Source organism: Phalacrocorax aristotelis, chromosome 11 (assembly GCF_949628215.1).
Source record: "Phalacrocorax aristotelis chromosome 11, bGulAri2.1, whole genome shotgun sequence".
NCBI lineage: Eukaryota > Metazoa > Chordata > Aves > Suliformes > Phalacrocoracidae > Phalacrocorax > Phalacrocorax aristotelis.
Window position 1 is genome coordinate 11,524,495 of NC_134286.1, and position 19,603 is coordinate 11,544,097.

General features: G+C 47.1%; 1 protein-coding gene across 3 annotated transcripts in view; it reads left to right on the forward strand.

Annotated features, from left to right (window-relative positions):
* MED12 (mediator complex subunit 12) overlaps nucleotides 1-18,798 on the forward strand; it is a 37,376-nt gene extending 18,578 nt beyond the window's left edge. Inside the window, exons 21-44 of one of the 3 annotated variants that reach the window (XM_075106901.1) lie at nucleotides 328-555; nucleotides 756-900; nucleotides 1,190-1,310; nucleotides 1,970-2,071; nucleotides 2,772-2,885; nucleotides 3,169-3,332; nucleotides 6,272-6,451; nucleotides 6,635-6,706; nucleotides 7,006-7,166; nucleotides 7,258-7,419; nucleotides 7,505-7,616; nucleotides 7,865-7,954; nucleotides 8,399-8,508; nucleotides 9,011-9,146; nucleotides 9,417-9,578; nucleotides 10,119-10,496; nucleotides 10,821-10,971; nucleotides 11,175-11,380; nucleotides 11,853-11,933; nucleotides 12,175-12,392; nucleotides 13,001-13,163; nucleotides 15,883-16,077; nucleotides 16,240-16,321; nucleotides 18,378-18,798. In XM_075106901.1, coding sequence (XP_074963002.1) covers nucleotides 328-555; nucleotides 756-900; nucleotides 1,190-1,310; nucleotides 1,970-2,071; nucleotides 2,772-2,885; nucleotides 3,169-3,332; nucleotides 6,272-6,451; nucleotides 6,635-6,706; nucleotides 7,006-7,166; nucleotides 7,258-7,419; nucleotides 7,505-7,616; nucleotides 7,865-7,954; nucleotides 8,399-8,508; nucleotides 9,011-9,146; nucleotides 9,417-9,578; nucleotides 10,119-10,496; nucleotides 10,821-10,971; nucleotides 11,175-11,380; nucleotides 11,853-11,933; nucleotides 12,175-12,392; nucleotides 13,001-13,163; nucleotides 15,883-16,077; nucleotides 16,240-16,321; nucleotides 18,378-18,421 — 3,577 coding nt within the window. In that variant the 3' untranslated portion in view covers nucleotides 18,422-18,798. The remainder of the gene's footprint in view (nucleotides 1-327; nucleotides 556-755; nucleotides 901-1,189; nucleotides 1,311-1,969; nucleotides 2,072-2,771; nucleotides 2,886-3,168; nucleotides 3,333-6,271; nucleotides 6,452-6,634; nucleotides 6,707-7,005; nucleotides 7,167-7,257; nucleotides 7,420-7,504; nucleotides 7,617-7,864; nucleotides 7,955-8,398; nucleotides 8,509-9,010; nucleotides 9,147-9,416; nucleotides 9,579-10,118; nucleotides 10,497-10,820; nucleotides 10,972-11,174; nucleotides 11,381-11,852; nucleotides 11,934-12,174; nucleotides 12,393-13,000; nucleotides 13,164-15,882; nucleotides 16,078-16,239; nucleotides 16,322-18,377) is intronic. The other 2 variants (XM_075106902.1, XM_075106904.1) reach the window with 2 other exon arrangements.
* The last annotated feature ends 805 nt before the right edge of the window (nucleotides 18,799-19,603 follow it).

Below are 19,603 nucleotides of genomic sequence, written 5' to 3' on the forward strand. Positions count from 1 at the left end.
GTATTGCCATGTGCCTGCCTCTCTCTCAAACTCTTTTCTGGGCATCAACTGTTCTGACACCAAGGGCTGAGCTAGGTGTTTCCCTGAGCTGACCTGGAATAGCCATTCCCATGCTATGTATGCTGAGCTCATGGGTAACTTCCAGGTGCTTCCACAACAAACAACCAGCTTCAGTCTTTTAGGAGAGTCTTTGGTACACAGTGATCCTGAGTTTCCACGTGTTCTTGCCCAGGGAGGGCTTGTCTTGCACAGGATTGCTTTGCTTATCAGACTTCAGTGGAAACTTAGTTTTTTATGTTCCTAATCTCTATCTCCTGTCCTGTTTAGTGACTTCTGCTCCAAGGTGAAGAACACAATCTACTGCAATGTTGAGCCATCTGACTCCAACATGCTATGGGAACCAGAGTTCATGATTGACACTATTGAAAATCCGTCTGCACATAACTTTACGTACACCAACCTGGGCAAAAGCCTCAATGAAAACCCAGCCAACCGCTACAGTTTTGTCTGTAATGCACTTATGCATGTGTGTGTGGGACACCACGATCCAGACAGGTGAGAGGCAGAACTTTCATGGTTCTACTGAGGTAGTCAAAGCTTTAGGTTAGGGTAAGAAAACCAGTAGCCATTCCTTGGCTGTCTTGGGGTGTGAGAAAGAAGGAGCCAAGGCTGGGGTCCCTTAGAGAATCACTGACCTGATGGTGTGCATGAGTAGCAAAGCTGACCCTCTGCTTTCTTCGTTATTTATTTAACAGGGTGAACGACATTGCTATCCTGTGTGCTGAGCTAACTGGCTACTGCAAGTCTCTAAGTGCCGAGTGGCTGGGTGTGCTCAAAGCTTTGTGCTGTTCCTCCAATAATGGGACCTGTGGCTTCAATGATCTCCTCTGCAATGTTGATGCAAGTGCAAACATTCAAAAGGGGAAAAGGAATTGAAGCAGGAGTGGAGGGATCCCTTGGGAGAAAGCAGAAATGAACAAGGGATGGAGGCTTTGTCTTCTGAGAACAGGGGAAAGGCTTTGAATACCAGGGCTACCTTTTGGTATTTGTTGCAGCCTGGGCTGATCACGGACATTGATCTGGGGTTATGGGCCCTTCTACCCCCAGCTCCTAGGCAAGCTGAGGAATTGCTGACAGAGGGAATGAGGCAGAGGCTCTTGTGATCACTGGCTGATCTCCTCTCTTCCAGGTCAGTGACTTATCTTTCCATGATTCCTTGGCCACCTTTGTTGCCATTCTCATTGCCAGGCAGTGCCTGCTGCTGGAGGACCTGATTCGCTGTGCCGCTATCCCCTCACTCCTCAATGCTGGTAAGCGTATCACTGCAGAAAGTTGGTCTTAGTCTCAGTTCTGGCTTAATGGATACTTTGTGAAACATGCCTCCAATACTTCTTTTATAGTATGGTACTTAAGAATTGGACATTTTGCTTTAGAGAGTTTCTGGCCTTTTGGTTTCTATCAAAAACTGGTTGTACTAAAGTTTTTCAATGTATTGCTCTCTGGTATTTGTGTGCAAGCTGAAAGACACATGGAGAGATGTTATCAGCCCCACCGTCTGACCAGTGTACTCAGCTCTGAACTCCAGCAGTACACCCCCCACTGCTGATATGATTCAGCTTAGCATTTTGACAAATTGACCAACTGGGCCTACAGGGCCTGGGTCACGCTGCCTTTACTCCGCCACCAGCCTTCCTAGCTTTGCTCTGGAGATTGCAGTATCCAGACTCTGGCAGGGTGAAGTCGGGAAGATGGAGCAAGCAGAGTGCAGTGCATGTCATTGGAGATAATACTGATGGATTTACTCACTTGCACGTTAATTGCTGCACATGCTCCATATTTGTAAATACAATAAGGCTGCTGCAGCTTCTGAACTGGCTGCTCCAGGGCAGTGCACTGTGAATAGCTTTTGGATTGAGAGTCAGCTGTCCCAGTGCTTAAGAAATCTCAGTTGACTGTTTTCTTTACATAGCCTGCAGTGAGCAGGACTCAGAACCAGGAGCACGTCTGACCTGCCGGATTTTACTCCATCTGTTTAAGACTCCACAGCTGAACCCATGCCAGCAAGATGGCAGTAAGTGAATGAAAGTTTTCTTTATTGTGAAAGTACTGAGGCTCTTGCACCCCAAGAAAAGAGATACTGAACCCTATGATTAAAGATCATATCCGCTTGCTTTGAATTAAATAGGCAAAGCCTGGTACACTGCTTTCTGCAGAGGACAAAGAACAATATCCTTCCATTTGTGTCACTCCATGGTAGCCAGGCATGTTGGGGAGGAGGCCCTTGGAGGCAGGAAACCAGCCAATAGAGGTGGCCTTGCTGTCACTAAGCCATTAGAGTAATGATCACTTCTTTTTTTTTTTTTTATGTCTAGAGCTTTGTATAGCCTCTTGGTGCCAGATTTTACAGCACTCCCTTTTTTTTATGATGGAAATAGTCCAGGAAGCTCTGTTCTTGGCTCCTCGTCAGTATCCTGATAGCTCAGATCTCTAAACCCAGCCTGTATTCTAGGTTAGGGTACTGTTGGAGCTTGGAGTTCGTGACCCAGGCACTGCTCCCCATTTGAATTTCATGGTTCAGTTGTCACAGTGTGATTGGCACTATGCTTTGTGAAACTTAATTAAACTGACCCCACGTTACAGTTAGGAAAAGGACTAGTCTCAGGATTCTCTGAGTTGGATTCTATGGTACTGGCTGGCACATAATTCAGCAGCTTTGGAGCCTGCACCTTTCTTTCGCTGGGTATTGCCCTTCCCCATTGTCCTCTTTGCAGACAAACCCACGGTGGGAATCCGCTCTTCCTGTGACCGTCACTTACTGGCAGCTTCCCAGAATCGTATTGTGGATGGAGCAGTCTTTGCAGTGCTGAAGGCTGTCTTTGTTCTGGGTGTGTACCTGTGTTAGCCTGAACCTGTAAGAATGTTTTTAGGGGCATGGGAGAAAGGCACTGTATTTCATGTGTTGGCTGTACAGAAGGCCAGGGGAGATCTTTTTTTGTGGGTATGTGGCTTGTCTGAAGCCCTTTGGTTGAGCCGTAAACGTGCTTCGTATCTCTTGGCTGCAAAGCGATCGCTGGTCGCAGAGAGAGTTTACAAAAGCTCATGGTGTTTTGTGGATCAGGCTTTGGGTTTAGCATTGATGATTAAGTGACATTTGTGCTTTCCTTGTAGGAGATGCAGAACTGAAAGGCTCTGGCTTTTCCCACCCTGGAGGTGTCGATGATATCATGGATGATGAGCTGGGCACCAGGAAGGCTGGTGGTCGGGTAGTAACTGTAGAAACAGCTAGCTTGGATATTTATGCCAAGTATGTACTAAGGAGTATATGTCAACAGGTGAGTCTGTCTCATCTCTAGGTGGGTCCTTATCACTTCTGCAGACAGATATATCCCATATGACTTTCTGCAGATGGGGTTTGGCTGGTATTTCTTTGAAAGATTAGTAAAGAACCTGCGATGGTTCTGCCACGTGATGGCGCTAAGGATTGCTCACCATTAGTGAAAAATAGAGAGGCAAACAGCTGTCAAGACTTAGGTGTTGCAATATGCAGGGACTGCACATCCCCTTTGCTTTGGCAACAGCATAGGGCTTATGTCCAAGGAGGGGAGTGCTGGGAGTGGTTTGCTGAGATGTGTGCTGGAGGCAAAGAAGATAAGCATGAGAAAGACAGCTTGTTGAAGTGATAAATGGTGCCTTTCAGAATGCAGCTTAAGTGTTGCTTGCAGCTAAGCAGTTAATGTATCCCTGGGCTATGCAGTGCACTGTTTAGTTAATTAAAGGAACAACCACAAAAACCTTTTGCTTAGCCTAATCTGACAGCACCAGTATTTCTGTTCCTTTGTGGAAAATTGACATTTGAGGAACTGAAACCTGCCTAATAAGGCTCTTAGTTGCCGAGTGGAGTGGCTGTTACTACTACTGTATGAATATGTGTGTCAAAGTGTGTTCTTGGCCTTGGTTGCAAATTTATTCTATCAACAGGAGAGATGCAGAGTTACAATTTGAAACCTATATTCTGTATTGCTAATGTGTAAACACAACGTGTTAGTGCTATGTTGTCCTCATGCTTTATGATGCTGTTGTTTATTTGGCTCACTATAATAGCAATGTTACTAGCCTACCAAAGAATTGGAGCCGCCTATTTACGAGCATAAGTTCAAAATATTTGCTGTTACTGAAACCTGACTGTAGCATTGACAGAGGTAGATATTCCCTTGCTGGTCCCAGTCTATGTAGGAAGGACTCACAGTAGGTAGAAAGTGTGTGTGTGTGTACACAGGAGGCAGTAGCAGTGTCATACCAATTGTTGACAGCACTGGTTATGTAGGAGTGAGTTTTCCAATAGACATGGGTGAGTACCACCAAATTGTGCTAGACCTCCTGCAGGGTTCCTGCAGATGTAAAGGTGTGGTAAAATGATGTGTTTAACATTAGCACCTCCAGTGTGAGCAGTGGATGCTGCAGAACTCACACTATCAATCCTGAAATGTCTGTAGAATGCCCTGAACTATAGGTTGTGATTTCTTAAACTCAGAAAAGGTTGCATCTCATATTCAGGTGTATATTTTATAATAGACGTCATCGCGAGGAGGTAGGGAAAAGGAGCAGATTATAGAATTAAGTTAAAGGTTTCTGAGGTGCAAATGGTTATGGCATAGTTGCTGGTCTGCCCTTTATCCTGTTTAATTTAATAAATGTAATTGTGACTGGCCTTTTGAAAAAGGTTAATTTCATGAGCTGTGATGAACCAAGAGGGAGGCTTAAGTCAAAGATGCTAACCTGAATTTGATGACAGGGATGGTGGAGTTATCCATAGTGCTTGGAAAATGTGTTCATAGTGCTCTCCTTTGAAGAGGCAGATGAGGGATGATGTTTCAGTAATATGAAACCTGCAGAGGTGGCTGTTCTGTAAAGAAATATTGCAGAGAGAGGGAGGCTAGGAGTCCCTCAAGGCTGAAGATGGTAGTTGACTTTGTAGTTATTTGTGAGATTATACCAATAAAGTGGATCAGAGATGAAGTCTGAATTCTTGTAGGAAACTGAGCAAGTGACAGAAAGGGTCTTCCCAATGATATGCATATTACATATGCAAGGAAGAGAAATTTCAGGAGATTATGATGTGATGACACTGAAGGGGAGAAATGTAATAGGCATTGAAGAAATCACCAGATCACATGTATTGGCAAAGTGGAAACTTCATGTGATATGAAGTTGAAGATCTAGGCTGTTGTTTCACAAGGGTTTCAAACCAGAGATTTAGCCTTCCTGATCTTTGTGCTCTACCTAGTGCTTAGAGTGCTGTCTAGTGCTGAGAGGGACTATTCCTAGCTTTCTAGTCTTAGCACCAGCACCTGTACTTCATGAACTGGATCCTCATCTCTTCTCTGGTTGTCACTTCTCAGTGGAAGAATTCTCTGATCAGGCTTGCTCTGCAGCTGCAGAAGTGCTTATATAGCAGTCCTCTGTAGATTTTAATTCCATGAATTTGCCTAATTGATTTTCAGTATGAAAAAAATCCTTCAGTAACAAATACTGCAGGTTAACTGTAGATTGCATGAAGAAATACTTCAGGTTTGTTTTGGAAACTGCGGCCTTTATTATTATCATACATTTAGGGACCACTAAGTGCAATTGAGAGGCTGACAGTAATTTTCTGTCTACCTTCTGCTCATGATTAGTGACTTTATAAATGGCTTGTGTCCCATCAGTTGTATCCCCTTCCAGGCTTGGAGAAGTAAAGTCATTGGTTTTTACTAAGGATGGCAGTGTGTTTTCCATCACTATTTGAGAATTAAGGGGTGTGCTTTTCCCTAAGAAGTATTCTAGTTTAGCCTTAGCTGCAACCCTGAATTATTTAATTTAGGACAGCTCCAGGGCTTTGTTGTGCAGGAAATAGACCAAATAATTTTAAGTGATCCCTTCTGATCTTTTGAGCCCAAGCAGCAGTGTTGATGGAGCCTGGGCATGGCAGTGTCTATGTACTGTTAAATCCATACCAATATTTTATCAAAAGAAACAGCAGCTACTGTGTTTCACCACTGCTGACTTGTCAAAGTTGATGTTTCCTCTGTTGTGATTGCTGTGCTGTGTCTGACGCCTGCTGAATCAGGATAGTACAGTTCATAAAGAGAAATGATTATCAGGCATAACTGCGTACTAATAAGGTTTTTATGAGTTTGACATATTCCTTGCGTCTCTCTGAGGTTGAAAGGAGGGGCACTGGTTTCGAATCAGACATTAGTTTGACTGTGCTGACTCTGCCTTCGTCTTGCAGGAGTGGGTAGGTGAGCGATGTCTGAAGTCCCTCTGTGAAGACAGCAATGACTTGCAGGATCCTGTCCTGAGCAGCACACAGGCCCAGAGGCTGATGCAGCTGATTTGTTATCCACACCGGCTGTTGGACAATGAGGAAGGAGAAAATCCTCAGCGGCAGAGGATTAAACGCATCTTACAGGTGCAGGCTCCTGGCAGAATCTAAGCGTCCTAGTAATTGCCTGACGTAGCAGTAGAGTGCTGTTGTCCAAAGTGCAGCCCTCTGATGGGTCTGACGCTAGTTATCATGAAAGTTGAGAATGTGGGTTGACGGAGTTTAAACTGAGATAAGGACTCACATGAGGTATGCATATGTGTGTTGCAGAATCTGGACCAGTGGACGATGAGGCAATCCTCGCTGGAGCTGCAGCTCATGATTAAGCAGACGGCAAACAATGTGAGTTTCTGCTCAGAACAACCATACAGGGATGTGTGTTGCCAGTGTTGAAATGGCTGCTTGTGAGGTGGTAGGGAGGTGGCCTGGCAGAAGTGGGAATAGGGAGAAAGTAAAGAAAGAGGGAGTCAGGCCTGTGAAAGCCAAGCATGAGAAGGATGCAATGAGTCTGAGACCCGAAGAGCAGCAGCCGTGGGGAAGTTGGCAGACCGGGTTTGTACTGAGTTGTGTTGAAATGTGCCAGCCCTGTCAGTGGGTGCTCTCAGAGGAGGACTTAGCTGTCTTTTCTTCCCTATCTCCAGGAGATGAACTCCTTGTTAGAAAACATAGCCAAGGCTACCATTGAGGTATTCCAGCAGTCAGCAGAGACCAGCTCTGCTAGCTCTGCTGGCAATGGAGTCAACAATATCAGTAGCTCAACAAGTGCTACACCTGCCAGCAACAAATCTAAACCCATCCTCAGGTAGGTCTAGTCCCAGCATGCAGCTGCCTTGTAGACAAGTCTGAGTCATAGGTTGGAGTGCACACTGCTTTTCTGTCTTGTGTTGTCACAGCTCCCTGGAGAGATCAGGAGTGTGGTTGGTGGCCCCTCTGATTGCCAAGCTTCCAACATCAGTGCAGGGCCATGTGCTGAAAGCTGCTGGAGAAGAACTAGAGAAAGGACAACATCTGGGGTCATCATCCCGCAAAGAGCGGGACCGCCAGAAGCAGAAGAGGTGAGTCCTGGGGAGAGGGCAGGCAATTCTTATTGAGCTGATACCCCAGGCTAGCAGTGTAGCTCCATCCCTGTTCTCTCTGCAGCATGTCCCTCCTGAGCCAGCAGCCATTTCTGTCACTGGTGCTAACATGCTTGAAAGGACAGGATGAGCAGCGGGAAGGCCTCCTCACCTCTCTGTACAGTCAGGTGCAGCAGGTAGGTGTCTTGCTTCTCCCCTTGCCTTCCTCAAGGGCTCACTCCTGCAGCCTCCAGGCTATTGGGCATGTCCTCGAGGATGTTGTCTGTCTGATTGTATGCTCAATAAGGCAAAGATCTTACCCTGGTTGGTATAGGGTGCTTGAGCTGACCATCTGTGAGTCACTGGACAGTGGGCAGTACAAGCTGCTCTCTGTGAACTTCAGCATACAGCTTGCGAGGTCTGTCCTGTCTTCTAAATTTCTTAGATTGTTACAAATTGGCGGGAAGATCAGTACCAAGATGACTGCAAAGCCAAGCAGCTGATGCATGAGGCCCTGAAACTACGTCTGAATTTGGTGAGCAGCTGCAAAAAAAAAAAAAGAGCTTAACTGTATGGGGTGAAGAGTTGTCTGCCTTTTTTCCTTTTTTTGGAACACGCACACACTGGCGGGGCTATACATGTCTTGAAGCAAGGAGGTAGGAGAGGCACTGTGCTGCTTCTAGATCTTGAGCCCCGACTGGGATAGGGTGCCTGGAAAAACTCCCTTGCTTTATTTTGCCAGGATGAAATCCAGAGCCTTGGTCTCTGTTTTGGAGACGTGCCTTCCCCTTTCATGCTTTTGCTGTCCACAGCACTACTACTTGCATCTGAGATTTGTCTTGCTGACTGCAGTCTCCTTCAGCTCTCAGTAGGAGTTCCTGTAGCACACGAGTTGCTCTGGTTTAGGCTGCTTTCTCACTTTTAAATCTTAAATGTTTCTTCATGGTGTCTTTGTGACTAAACTACTTTTCTCTGCCAGGTGGGGGGAATGTTTGACACAGTTCAACGCAGTACACAGCAGACGACTGAATGGGCTGTGCTTCTCCTGGACATCATCAGCAGTGGCACGGTGGACATGCAGTCAAACAAGTAACTTTGTGGCTGACTTCTGATCCATACACTTCCCAAGGGAGGCAGTCGTTAGCATGGCCCCTTTTCTCATGTGAGCTAGCTGTCTCTCTAGACAATCTGTCTAGTACTGTGACAGCTGAAAGAAACTTTGGAGGAATAGCAGGCTACAACCTATGTCCTAGTACCCAAGTGTACTCTGACATATCCAGAGCAAACTTGGCTTTCCACATGCAGAGAGATAAGCAGAGCAGAGTTGAGTCTGGACCTACTTTTTGGGGAAGCTGAATGGATAGACGGGAGGGCAGTCTTAATCTGTGATACTGCACTTGACTCAAGTGTGAACACCCTGTGTTGTATAAGCAACAGGAGGATTAGTCTGGGAGGTTAGTCTGAAGAGCGCTTGGCACTTCTGACTGTAGGCAGTACTCTCGGCAATTTAATAATGTTTGGTGTTACTATGATGGCAGAGGCTTTGTATCTGCTTCTCAGGTGACTTTGACCTTTCTGCTCTGACCAACAGTGAGCTCTTCACCACCGTGTTGGACATGCTGAGTGTTCTCATCAACGGCACCCTGGCTGCTGATATGTCCAGCATTTCTCAGGGCAGCATGGAGGAGAACAAGCGAGCATACATGAATCTTGTCAAGAAACTCAGGGTGAGGGACATCAGGCCCTGTATGGGGAGCAGTGTATGCTGTGTCACAGTTGTCAAACTATGCGGATTTACCTGTCTCATGAATGGTACTTGTCCTGTTGCTGCTGTTTAGATGAAGTGGTGAGGGTGGCCTCAGTGGCTCTGTAGGGCTGAAGGGTGCAAAGGTGAGAGGTAATGCAGGGATGCTGGTTGACACCAGAAGAGGCACAGGTAGGCTTTGGATGATTTTTACTGAGCAATTCTTCAAGTCTTCTCTATTCCACTTGTGCAGAAAGAGCTGGGGGACCGGCAATCTGACAGCCTGGAGAAGGTGCGACAGCTACTGCCACTTCCCAAGCAGACCCGAGATGTCATCACCTGTGAACCTCAGGGATCCCTCATTGACACGAAAGGCAATAAAATAGCTGGGTTTGACTCCATCTTCAAGAAGGAGGTAAGTGAAGCTTTTTTGTCTGCGTCACAGCTCCTGAGTGCAGGTGTCACCTTGTCCTCTGATGCCTTGAGTCTACACAGCTTGTGAGGCATCTGTATGCACCACCTTGTTGCCTGCTGAGCTTGAAGTGGCTGGCTGCACATGGACAAGCTGGCACATAACCATGCCCAAAAAAGGCAAAGCTGGGTGTTAACACTAAGTGATACATGCTGCTATGGCCTGAGAAGTTATCTAAACTTTGCTTTTCTACTTATGGCTATATAAAGCATAAAGGGAAACCCATAATCCCTGCCACTTGAGTTACTGGGCAGTACCAGCGTGCAGAAGACTAGCAGAGATGGAATGGAGGAGACTGGCAGTTGTTGATGTAGGCCTTTAGAAATGACTGCTTTGACACGTGGAAGTGCAGGGACCATTAGTAAGGGCTCAGGCTGTTCACTGGAACAGATAGAGTAGAGCCTGAAGAAAGCATAGAGTTTCCTATACCCTCGTAGGAGAAACAACAGGGGCTTGGAGGTTCTTATCTTTTTTGCTTTAAAGGGTTTGCAGGTCTCTACAAAGCAGAAGATTTCCCCATGGGATCTGTTTGAGGGCTTAAAGCATTCAGCCCCCCTCTCCTGGGGATGGTTTGGGACAGTCCGGGTGGATCGCAAGGTGTCTAGATTTGAGGAGCAGCAGAGGCTTCTTCTGTACCACACACACTTGAAACCCAAGCCCCGCAGTTACTACTTGGAACCATTACCACTGCCCCCTGAAGAGGAAGAGCCTCCTACACCTGTGGCTTTAGAGCCAGAGAAGAAAGCTGCGGAACCAGCCAAGGCTGATAAAACAAGCTCCAATCCTGCCACCTCTACTGAAGAACGCAAGAAGAAACAGAGCAAAACCAAGAAACGCAACCAATCTGCCACCAAAACTGAGGTAACTGACTGCCCAACAGCTATGGATCTCCCGTATCCACTCCTCCTAGTCACAGAACACTTGAGTCTTCCTGAGGAACCTGAGAGTGGTGTAATGGTGAAGATGGGATGTGTTTCCTTTCAGCTGGGAGTGCTGGAGCTTTATCCTGCTCTCTGTAGCCTGGGGCAGGGCAAACATTTTCTTAAACCCTGATGGGAGGGAAGGAGACTACCTAGCTCAGATAGCACCCCAGGCTTCCTCCTGTGGACTTTGCAACCCTTTCATACTCTTCATCCATTCATGAATTCCCAGTGCACATTGATCTTTCTTATTCCTTCTTTGCAGGATTTCGTGCTGGGCCCTAGCCGAGGGGTTTCGTATGGAGTTGGTATGCCTACAGATCTCTTGCATCACCAGTCAGGAAGCACTATGTCGAGGCTGGCATATGGCCAATCACCAGTGGGTCTCTATGCCCAGAATCAGCCTCTTCCAGCAGGTAGGTGCACAGAAGAGGTGAGCATATTGCACCTCCTTGGGAACTTCTTGTAAGAGTTCCTTCTGTGAGATGATCTGCGCAGGTCTCTACACTTTCCCTTTTTGCCTGTCATGTGTCTAGGTACAGTGATGAATGGTTATTCTGGAGCTACAAGGTTCAGCAATAGCATGTGACTAGTCAGCCTATTTCTCTTCCTCTTGCAGGTGGCCCTCGCCTGGATACATCCTACAGACCTGTACGCATGCCTATAGGAAAACTTGTTCAGAGTCGTCCTCCCTACAGTGGTGTGCTGCCTCCAGGGATGGGAAGCATGATGGGCATTGACCCCTCCTACAAGCCAGCAGTGTACAGACAGCAGCCTCCAGTGTCCCAGGGACAGATACTGAGGCAGCAGCTTCAGGCAAAGTTGGTAGGTCGGAGCTGTGGTCTTGCTGTTGCTGCACCCCACAGTACAGCGAGCCCAGGCTGTTCCCTGGGGCTATCCCTTCTAGCCAGAGTTCTCCAACCCTGTCTCCTTTTCTGCCCTGGAAAGATGTTGTCTCTTGTGTCTGTTTCTCTGGTGCAGCCCTGTGTTTGCCACCTGCTTTGTGGGCCCATGTCACTGACGGTGGAGGCTGTCAGTGAGGTGCACTAGGGCATTTGTGGCCGTTGCACAGTGAGAGGGGCACATATACTGGCTGTGGGGTGGTAGGGATGTTAGTGGCCTATTTGTCCCAAGCTGGGGCGAGGCAGAAGTCATTAGCATCTGTGTGCTGTGCAGCAGCCCTGTAGGTTTGGCAGTGAAGCTACTTGTCTGGCTTGGTGGGAGCTGACAAGAAGACAGCAGCAGTGTCCTGCCCTTTGGAGATGTTTAAGAAGAGTGGTTTTTTGTTGCCTTCCAGCAGGGCCAAGGCATAATGGGACAGCAGCCCGTGCGCCAGATGGCTCCAACCCCATCCTATGGAGCGCTGCAGCCCTCCCAGGTAAGTGGCAGTGACCACAGGTAAGACTGGAATCTGGCTTCAGCACAGGGCAGCATCTTCGTTTCTGCTGCTAAATTCTGAAATCTCTTGGCTCTTCTCACTCATTTACTGGACAGCATGAATCTGAATCCCAGAAATTAGGTGCCTTGTGACAGCATTTACAAGAGGCTGATGTCCTGTGTTCCAAATTGTCTTTTGTACCTTACCTGATGACTGATAAAGGCCTTTTGTTTCATTTCAGGGTTGCACACCTTATGTCTCCCACATAGGCCTTCAGCAGCACCCCTCCCAGTCAGGTACCATGGTACCTCCTACCTATTCTGGCCAGCCCTATCAGAATTCCCACCCCAGCTCTAATCCTGCCTTGGTGGATCCTGTTAGACAGATGCAGCAGAGACCAAGTGGCTATGTACACCAGCAGGCCCCTGGCTATGGGCACACCTTGGGCAACACACAGAGGTACCTCCAACCCTACTGGATGTTAATAAGCTGTATTTCATCAAGGGATTTTCTGCTCACACAACCCAGACAGCTATCTGTGAAAAGCCTGTTCTCCATGCTATGTTATACAGCATCTGAGTCCTTCACACCCTCAGGGGAACATCTTTATCCATCTTTCAGTCCTGGGAAGAAAAAGAAAGACAGGATGAAATTTGGAGATGCTAGCTGCAGGCAGGAGACAGTGCTACCAGCCAGAGAAAAGTGGGATTGGGAAGTATGACTTTCCCAGGTCATTTTTCTCATAGTTTTTATTTTAAATTTAACCAGCAGCTCACCATCAAAGGGCTAGATCTGAGATTTCCACTGCTCCCGAACAGACATAAATCCAGCAGGGAAACCATGCAGAACAGTGGGCCGAGGACTGTTACTTAGGGCGCCTAGAAGAACAGGTTGGATGAAACCCTTTAGAGGCCCTGGTGTCTGTCACCTTTCTGCAGAGAGGCAGCATGGGTTGCAAGGGGCTGCTCAGTCTGTCTGTCTTATTAACGGCAGAAGTTGGGTTTGGACTGAAGAAGCTGACTGCCCATGAATCTCTTACTCCATGAGCTTGTCCTTTTCTCTTGCAGGTTTCCTCACCAGTCAATACAGCAGGCCCCCATGATGAGTGGGATGAACCATTTGGGTCCACAAGGAGTCCCCTCAGGAATTCGACCCAGCCAGATACTGCCTGATCAGCAGCAGCAGCAGTACCTGAGGCAGCAGCAGCAACAGCAGCAGCAGATGCTGAGGGTGAGTGGTTGCTGACAGGAGGAAGGCTGCTGGAGCTGGAGGAGGCTTGCCCAGCACTGCTTAGCTCTGTGTCAGCAACACTCTGCTCAGCCCCTCTGTGCCAGGAAGGACATCAACTCTGGGGGCTGTCTGTATTAGTTCTCCCTTCCTTAGAGCTGGCCACTCCTGGTGGAGACATCTGCTGCGCTGCCTTTTGCCGGTTGCCCAGCATGAGCTAAAGGGAAGTTAGGAGCAGTAAAGGTTTGTTTAGTCCTCTGGCCTCCATCCGACCTCTTCCTGCTCTAGCTGAGCCCATAATATTGTACAGAAAGCTAGCTGTCTTGGAAGCATTGCAGGAGCTAGAAACAAAGTGGAAGTCCCCCTGTCCACACAAGAGCAGGTAGAGTTGTTCCTTACAAGTTCATTTTTAGGGGCATATCTGCATTTTCACAAGATCAAAGTAAGCATTGATTGCAGTTTCCAATGGCAGGAGATGTGTGAATCAGTCCGTGTACTCCACAGCTAACAGCGGATGGTGAAAAACTGATCCAAAGTAAGCTGTTATACACAACTCTCTAGGTTTGAAGAAGTTCACAGGTGTGTGCCAACAGACGTGTATTCCATGGATTTGCATTCTGGTCTTAAAAATATGAAGTACTTACATGATATACAGGTATGAATACATTCCTTGGAGTTACAGAAATTAATTGACAGAGAAATGCAGAAATAGTTTGGGTTAATTGGTGAATGGCATACCTTGTGACAAGGCCTAGCAAACCTGTAGAATATGGAGAGACTTTACGTGGCTTGGAGTGCTGAGGCTTTGTGTTCCGAGAGGGTCCTGAGTGAGACAGTGGTTCCTGCAGGGAGCTGCAGTCAGCAGTATTTGAGAATTGCTGTCTTGCACTGGACAAGAGACTGCCTGTAGCATGGTCAGCAGCTTTTAGTCCTTTTGATGAGTAGCACCCCCTGACTATTCACTTAATTTCTTTTAGCATTCTCCATCACTCGTATTTAGAAAAAGAACATGCCTCAGACAAATTGCTAGAACTTCTCCTAGCTCAGTAACTTCATGTATACCTTCAGCTTTTAGCTGACATTGCTTGGTTGCTTCAAAATAAAAAAGAAAAAGTGGAGTGCCCAAAAATCTCCCGTTACCACGACTCCTGCTGCATTATCAGAGGTATACCAGATGCGGAACAGACTCCTGGTGCCTGAGTTGACTGTCATGATGCAGTGGTTTGTAGAAAGGATGGATGTCCTTTTGGTTTGTCTTGCATGGGTCAGCTGTTGCAAGAAGGTAGGACATGACATCAGGAGGAGTGTCCTGGCTCATTTAGTCAGTCGTCGTCTTTCCTGTCCCAGGTCATAACCAGCTGATAGCATCCATTTCAAGAACCTAAGTGGCCAGACTGGTTTAAGATGGAAGTTAGGAGGCTGTTGTAGAAACTCGCTCCCTTTGGGTTGAATCCTTGATCCAAGCCTCAGTGTGTTTGTGACTGATTCTTGTGTTCAATTATTATTGTCCACTGTGTCCTGTTGTTTACTGGCTCTTCTTTCTCTTTGCTGTTTAGCCAGTGTATTCCTAGGGAGCACTTGCAGCTTCCATAGGCCAGATTTTTCTAATCTCCTCTCATAAGATACTGTCCCTTCTCCTGATTGTATTTTTGTCTGTTCAAGGTTTGAACCTTACCCTTCTGAGCCAGTGATCGGAACTGTACCTAGCATCACCATGCTGGCTTTTTATGATACCGTTAGTAGTTTTCCATTTCTGCTATATATTCTTCTGTTGATCTAGAGAGTTAAAAACTACATTGGCAGATGGGAGAAATGTCTGAAAATCAGGAGAAAAGAAAAAACCTTGAGATTCATGGGTATATTCTGACTCCAAGTTTAACACATGGAATATTCTTCTCACCGTAACTAGTTCTATCAACATCTAGGTTGGAGCACTGCATCCAGTTTTATCTGCATCCTTTTACTGAAGTGCAACACCAGCTGGCATGAGTTGCAGAGAAGGGCAGCAAGATAGATTGAAGAGCTGGGGAATGTGACTGAGAAGGAAAGGCTGAAACAGCTGAATGCTGAGTTAGAGAGGCAGAGACAAGAGGGGAGAGAAGTCTCCCAAATTTTTTGTCTTCAGAAAAAGCAAAAAGAACCCTTATATGTTCTTGTCCCTTGGCTGTAGGATGAGAAATGGCTTTAAATCATAACGTGATATTCAGGGTAGAGATTAGGGCAAACTCCAGTAGTAGGAGTGACTGTAACCTGGAGTGCATTGTGTTGGGAGTTTATAGGAGCTCTGTGGCTTCCTCTGCAAAAATTTTGAGAACAGGTCAGGCAAATACTCAGTGAAGTCACTATTGCTGATCTTAACCAGGAGGCAAGAGATGAACCAGCCAATCTCTTGAGGTACCTCTTGGTTGTTTTCTGTTCCTGTATCTTGTTTGCTCCTAGTCATTCCCCATCTGACCAGTAGACTCCTAGTTCTCCTCCTGCCATTTGTCGATACTTTGTCTTGCAGAACATCTTTGTTACTGTCCCTGCATTTCTTGCCATTTTTCAGCCAGGGGGAGGGTCCTGGTGAAATTTGGGTCATTTAGGTACCTGTAAGGAAAATGGTGTAAGAGGGTATGTTACTGCATGGAATGTCCTTCCTCCTTCAGCCCTTCCTTTGCCCTGTTGCTGTGTGCATTGCCCAGACATTTCCCTGATGGTCCCTTCTCTTTTGTCTTCACAGCAACAACAGCAGCAGCAGCAGCAACAGCAACAACAGCAGCAGCAGCAGCAACAGCAACAACAGCAGCAGCAGCAGCCACAGCCGCCGCAGCCACAGCCACAGCAGCAACCCCAGGTCTCCACAGTGCCTCAGCCACAGGCGCAGGGCCAGCCCCCAGGGCTGGGGATGCAGGCTCTTCCCCCTCAGCAGCCCATTGTGAGTGTTCCCTCGTAGGTAGAGGGACGTGATAGTCCAGCACAAATCCAACGGTGCTCCACCTGCATCCCCTCTTTCTCCCCCTGCACTTCCCAGGGCTTGTATGAATGCCGAGGCTGCCAGCCAGGTGGTGTGGCTATAACTACATTTCTCTCTTTGCAGTTCCAGCGCCAGGGCCTTCAGCAGACACAGCAGCAGCAGCAAACAGCTGCTCTGGTTCGACAGCTTCAACAGCAGCTTTCCAGTAAGCCTTAGTGTTCTTGATCCCATCCCTAGTCTCCTCCCCGTCATTTTCTATTGCACGTACCCTGGTGTGGAGAAGTAAGGCCAAGCCAGATTGTCTGAGGTCATAAATGATGCTGGCAATGAGGTGGCATCAGCACTTAAAGCTCCTGGCCCAAGGGGGTACAGCAGCAGGGCAGGCAGTGCTTGCCAGCTTGTGAGCAACCTTCCAGACCTTCCTTCTGCTGCCTGCACAGGGATGAGGGAGCTGAGCCTTTGTTGGGCAGCCATGCAGCTTTCTCAAAGGGATCCAGTCTGTAGTTTTAAAGCATTCAGAAGTATTTCCTCTGCTGCAGGTGACCTCTGAGGGGCATAGAGAGGCTGTAATCCTGGGGCATTCACTTGGTAGATGACCCAGAGATACTGTGTTCATGTTGTGGTCAGGGCAAGACTTTGTAGAGGCAGGGAGGGTACTCTGAGAAGTGTTGCTGCACTTCCTGTGTCTGCAGTGTTCTGTGGGCTTCCGTGGCTGCCATCACAGACAGGTTAATGGCATAGGTGGTGTTCAGTCTGGCACTGTATTCCTATAACCTGCATTGAACTACTGGCCGGGGGATCTAGAAACAGAACCCAGTGCCTGTGCTGTTCGCTTCTGAATGGCCTGCTGTTTTACTGTCACCTCACTGGCTTTTCTGCCATAAAAATGGCAGGCATGCTATGAAAATGCCCAGAAACGGACTGCACAGGGATTTTTTTGGTAGTGCGTTAAGTGTGAGCCTGTGCTAGATGTAACAATGTGTGGAGTGGGGGCCTGGAAATTGTACTTATACTTGTTTCCTGAAGGAAAATTCTTAGTCCTTGTGACCAAAAAAACCTCCCCAAACCAGAAGTTTTAGTGTGCTAACTTTCCCACTAGCCTGATTCACAAACCACAAGTGTGTGCAAGGATCCCAGCCAGGACATTCAAGTATAGGCAGACCTCATATAAGAGTCTGAATATAGCAGAATAGCCGTATTTTGTATCCTGTCTGTACAGCAAACGGAGCTGTTTTATATGGAACACATGCGTGGGTCCAGTGCAGCCATGTGTCAGCATGCAGCTTCCATGCTCCCTCATTGGGTTTGCATCAGTTCCACCAGGAACCATCTGGAGTTCTTATTTGTAGTGTCTGGGATAGAGTGGAAAGCAGGGCATAAACCAAGAACAGCCTGTAGGAGGGGGACAAAAATACTTCGGGCCCAGGATAGGCTGTGTTAGGAGGCTCCAGGGCATCCCTGAATGTGCTGCTGTCCAGCAGAGTTGAGGAGGAGAGCAGGCTAACCAGGTTACACTGGTCGTCTTTTACTTAGTCTGACTTAGGGTCAAACATGCTGATGGAGTTTCAGGAAAACTATAAAATATAGAATTTTATTAATTGGGCAATACCCAAGTATTCTGCGAGCACTATACATCACAAAACATCAGTCCCAGCAGTTTGGAAGGTCATGTCATTCTTGAATATAACTCTACCATGTGTCCTACCCTTTTTGTGCCATGTAGAAATCCTTTGGGCATGTCCTTCATTGGTACTGAGATACTGACATAGAGCCAGCATAGGTGTCTGAAACCTTCACTAACTCAGGTTTCTTGATGTGCCTCAGGATGAGTGTTTGACACTAGCTGACTGAGCAGCCTGTATGGCTGCAGGTGAGCATCTTGCTCAAAATAAGCCATCTTACAGGGCTGATTTTCTTTCAAAATCAGAAATAATTAATCCATAAACATTGTCCCAGTTAGCTGCCACCTTTCAGGGCTTTTTTATGGTGCACCAATTCCACTAGGAGGGATGGAGAGATCTCCTCTAGAGAAGGTTCAGGATTGGGACTGGCACATATCTATCTCTTCCTCAAAGAAGGTCCTGACTTTGCTGCTGCCTAAAGGCTCAGACAAATGAGCAGAGCAGGGAGTGCCATAAAGGTTTTATTTTTCTTCTCACAGCCTGAGACACACTCCTCATATTGTGCTGGTGATGTGGGGAGAGGGATCTCTTTCCTGAACCAGACCTTGTGACTATCTAACACTGTCTTGACCTCAACAGATACACAGACACAGCAGAACAACAACCCATTTGGACGCTACTGATTTGTGGCACTTCAGCCTGATCCAGGAAGGAGACATCACTGTGGACTGGATACAGCCTCTTCAGCCTGCCCCCAACCTGTGTCCTTGGGCCTGTGCCCCCAGTGCTGCTGCTGCCTGTCTCGCAGGGAGGTGCCAGGAGGATGGTTTTATTGTACAGAGGAAGTGTTTTTACTATCCAATTTCTACAAATGTTTATGGAGATCCCTTGTGGCTGATAGTCTCCCTTCCCACTTCGGTTTCAGTTTTTACTCGGTTTTTAGTATTTTTGTTAAAATAATGATTAAGACATTGTAAAATTTTGTATTTTATTTATACCAGATGAACCCCATACTGCAGACATTCTCGGATGAATACAGAGAGCTTACTTTGCAAAAGGAGTGTGTATTCAGAGCCTGCCTTTCCTCTTCAGCACTCCTCCCAGTACAGCCCAGCAGCAGCTCCACACACGGTCTTTACCTCTTTCTCAGCAGAACTGATGTCTGCATTTTCAGCTTTTGTGAACAGCTAAACAATTTGGTTTGGGAAAGAAAGCCCTTCTTCCCTGTTTGTTTCGTAAGCTGGTTGCAAGGGTTTGTGCAATCTTTGTAGGATTTGAATGTTGATTAAGAGCTTTACTAGTAGTCTGTGACATGTTCCACCAGGATGAGAGGTATAAAGCAAAGAGGGAGTTATATTGCAGGGTAATTCTGAGCCATAACACACTCAACAGTTACTGAGATGCTCAAGCTAGTACCTCTGCAATCTAGGAGGAGCTGCAGACCAAGTGCACTCACAGCACTACTTCTCATTGCAGCACGGTTTTGCTGATGAGCACCAACGTTCCTCTGCTAGCTCCTTCCTGATGGCCACAGGGTCTGGGTAACACGCTCCATCCTCAACTTTATGCCAGCAGGTCCAAAGTCTCATCTCTGTAGGAGGCTGCTTTAGATCAGTGCTTTCCATTCCTGCTGTCTGTTGAACCTCAAAACCACCATCATCAGCACCTTTTTTCTCTCTTTGTTTCTTCCTCGGCAGTTTGCTTGTGCATTATTTGACCTGTGTGAGATATGGTAAGGCTCGCAGGGACTCATGGAAGAGCTGCACTTGATCTTAATCTAAGGGCAAATAAACAGACATAGCAAGAAGGCAGGCTTAGGGAGTGGAAAGCTCTAGCCCTCAACGCTGCTCAGACTACTGTGAGTG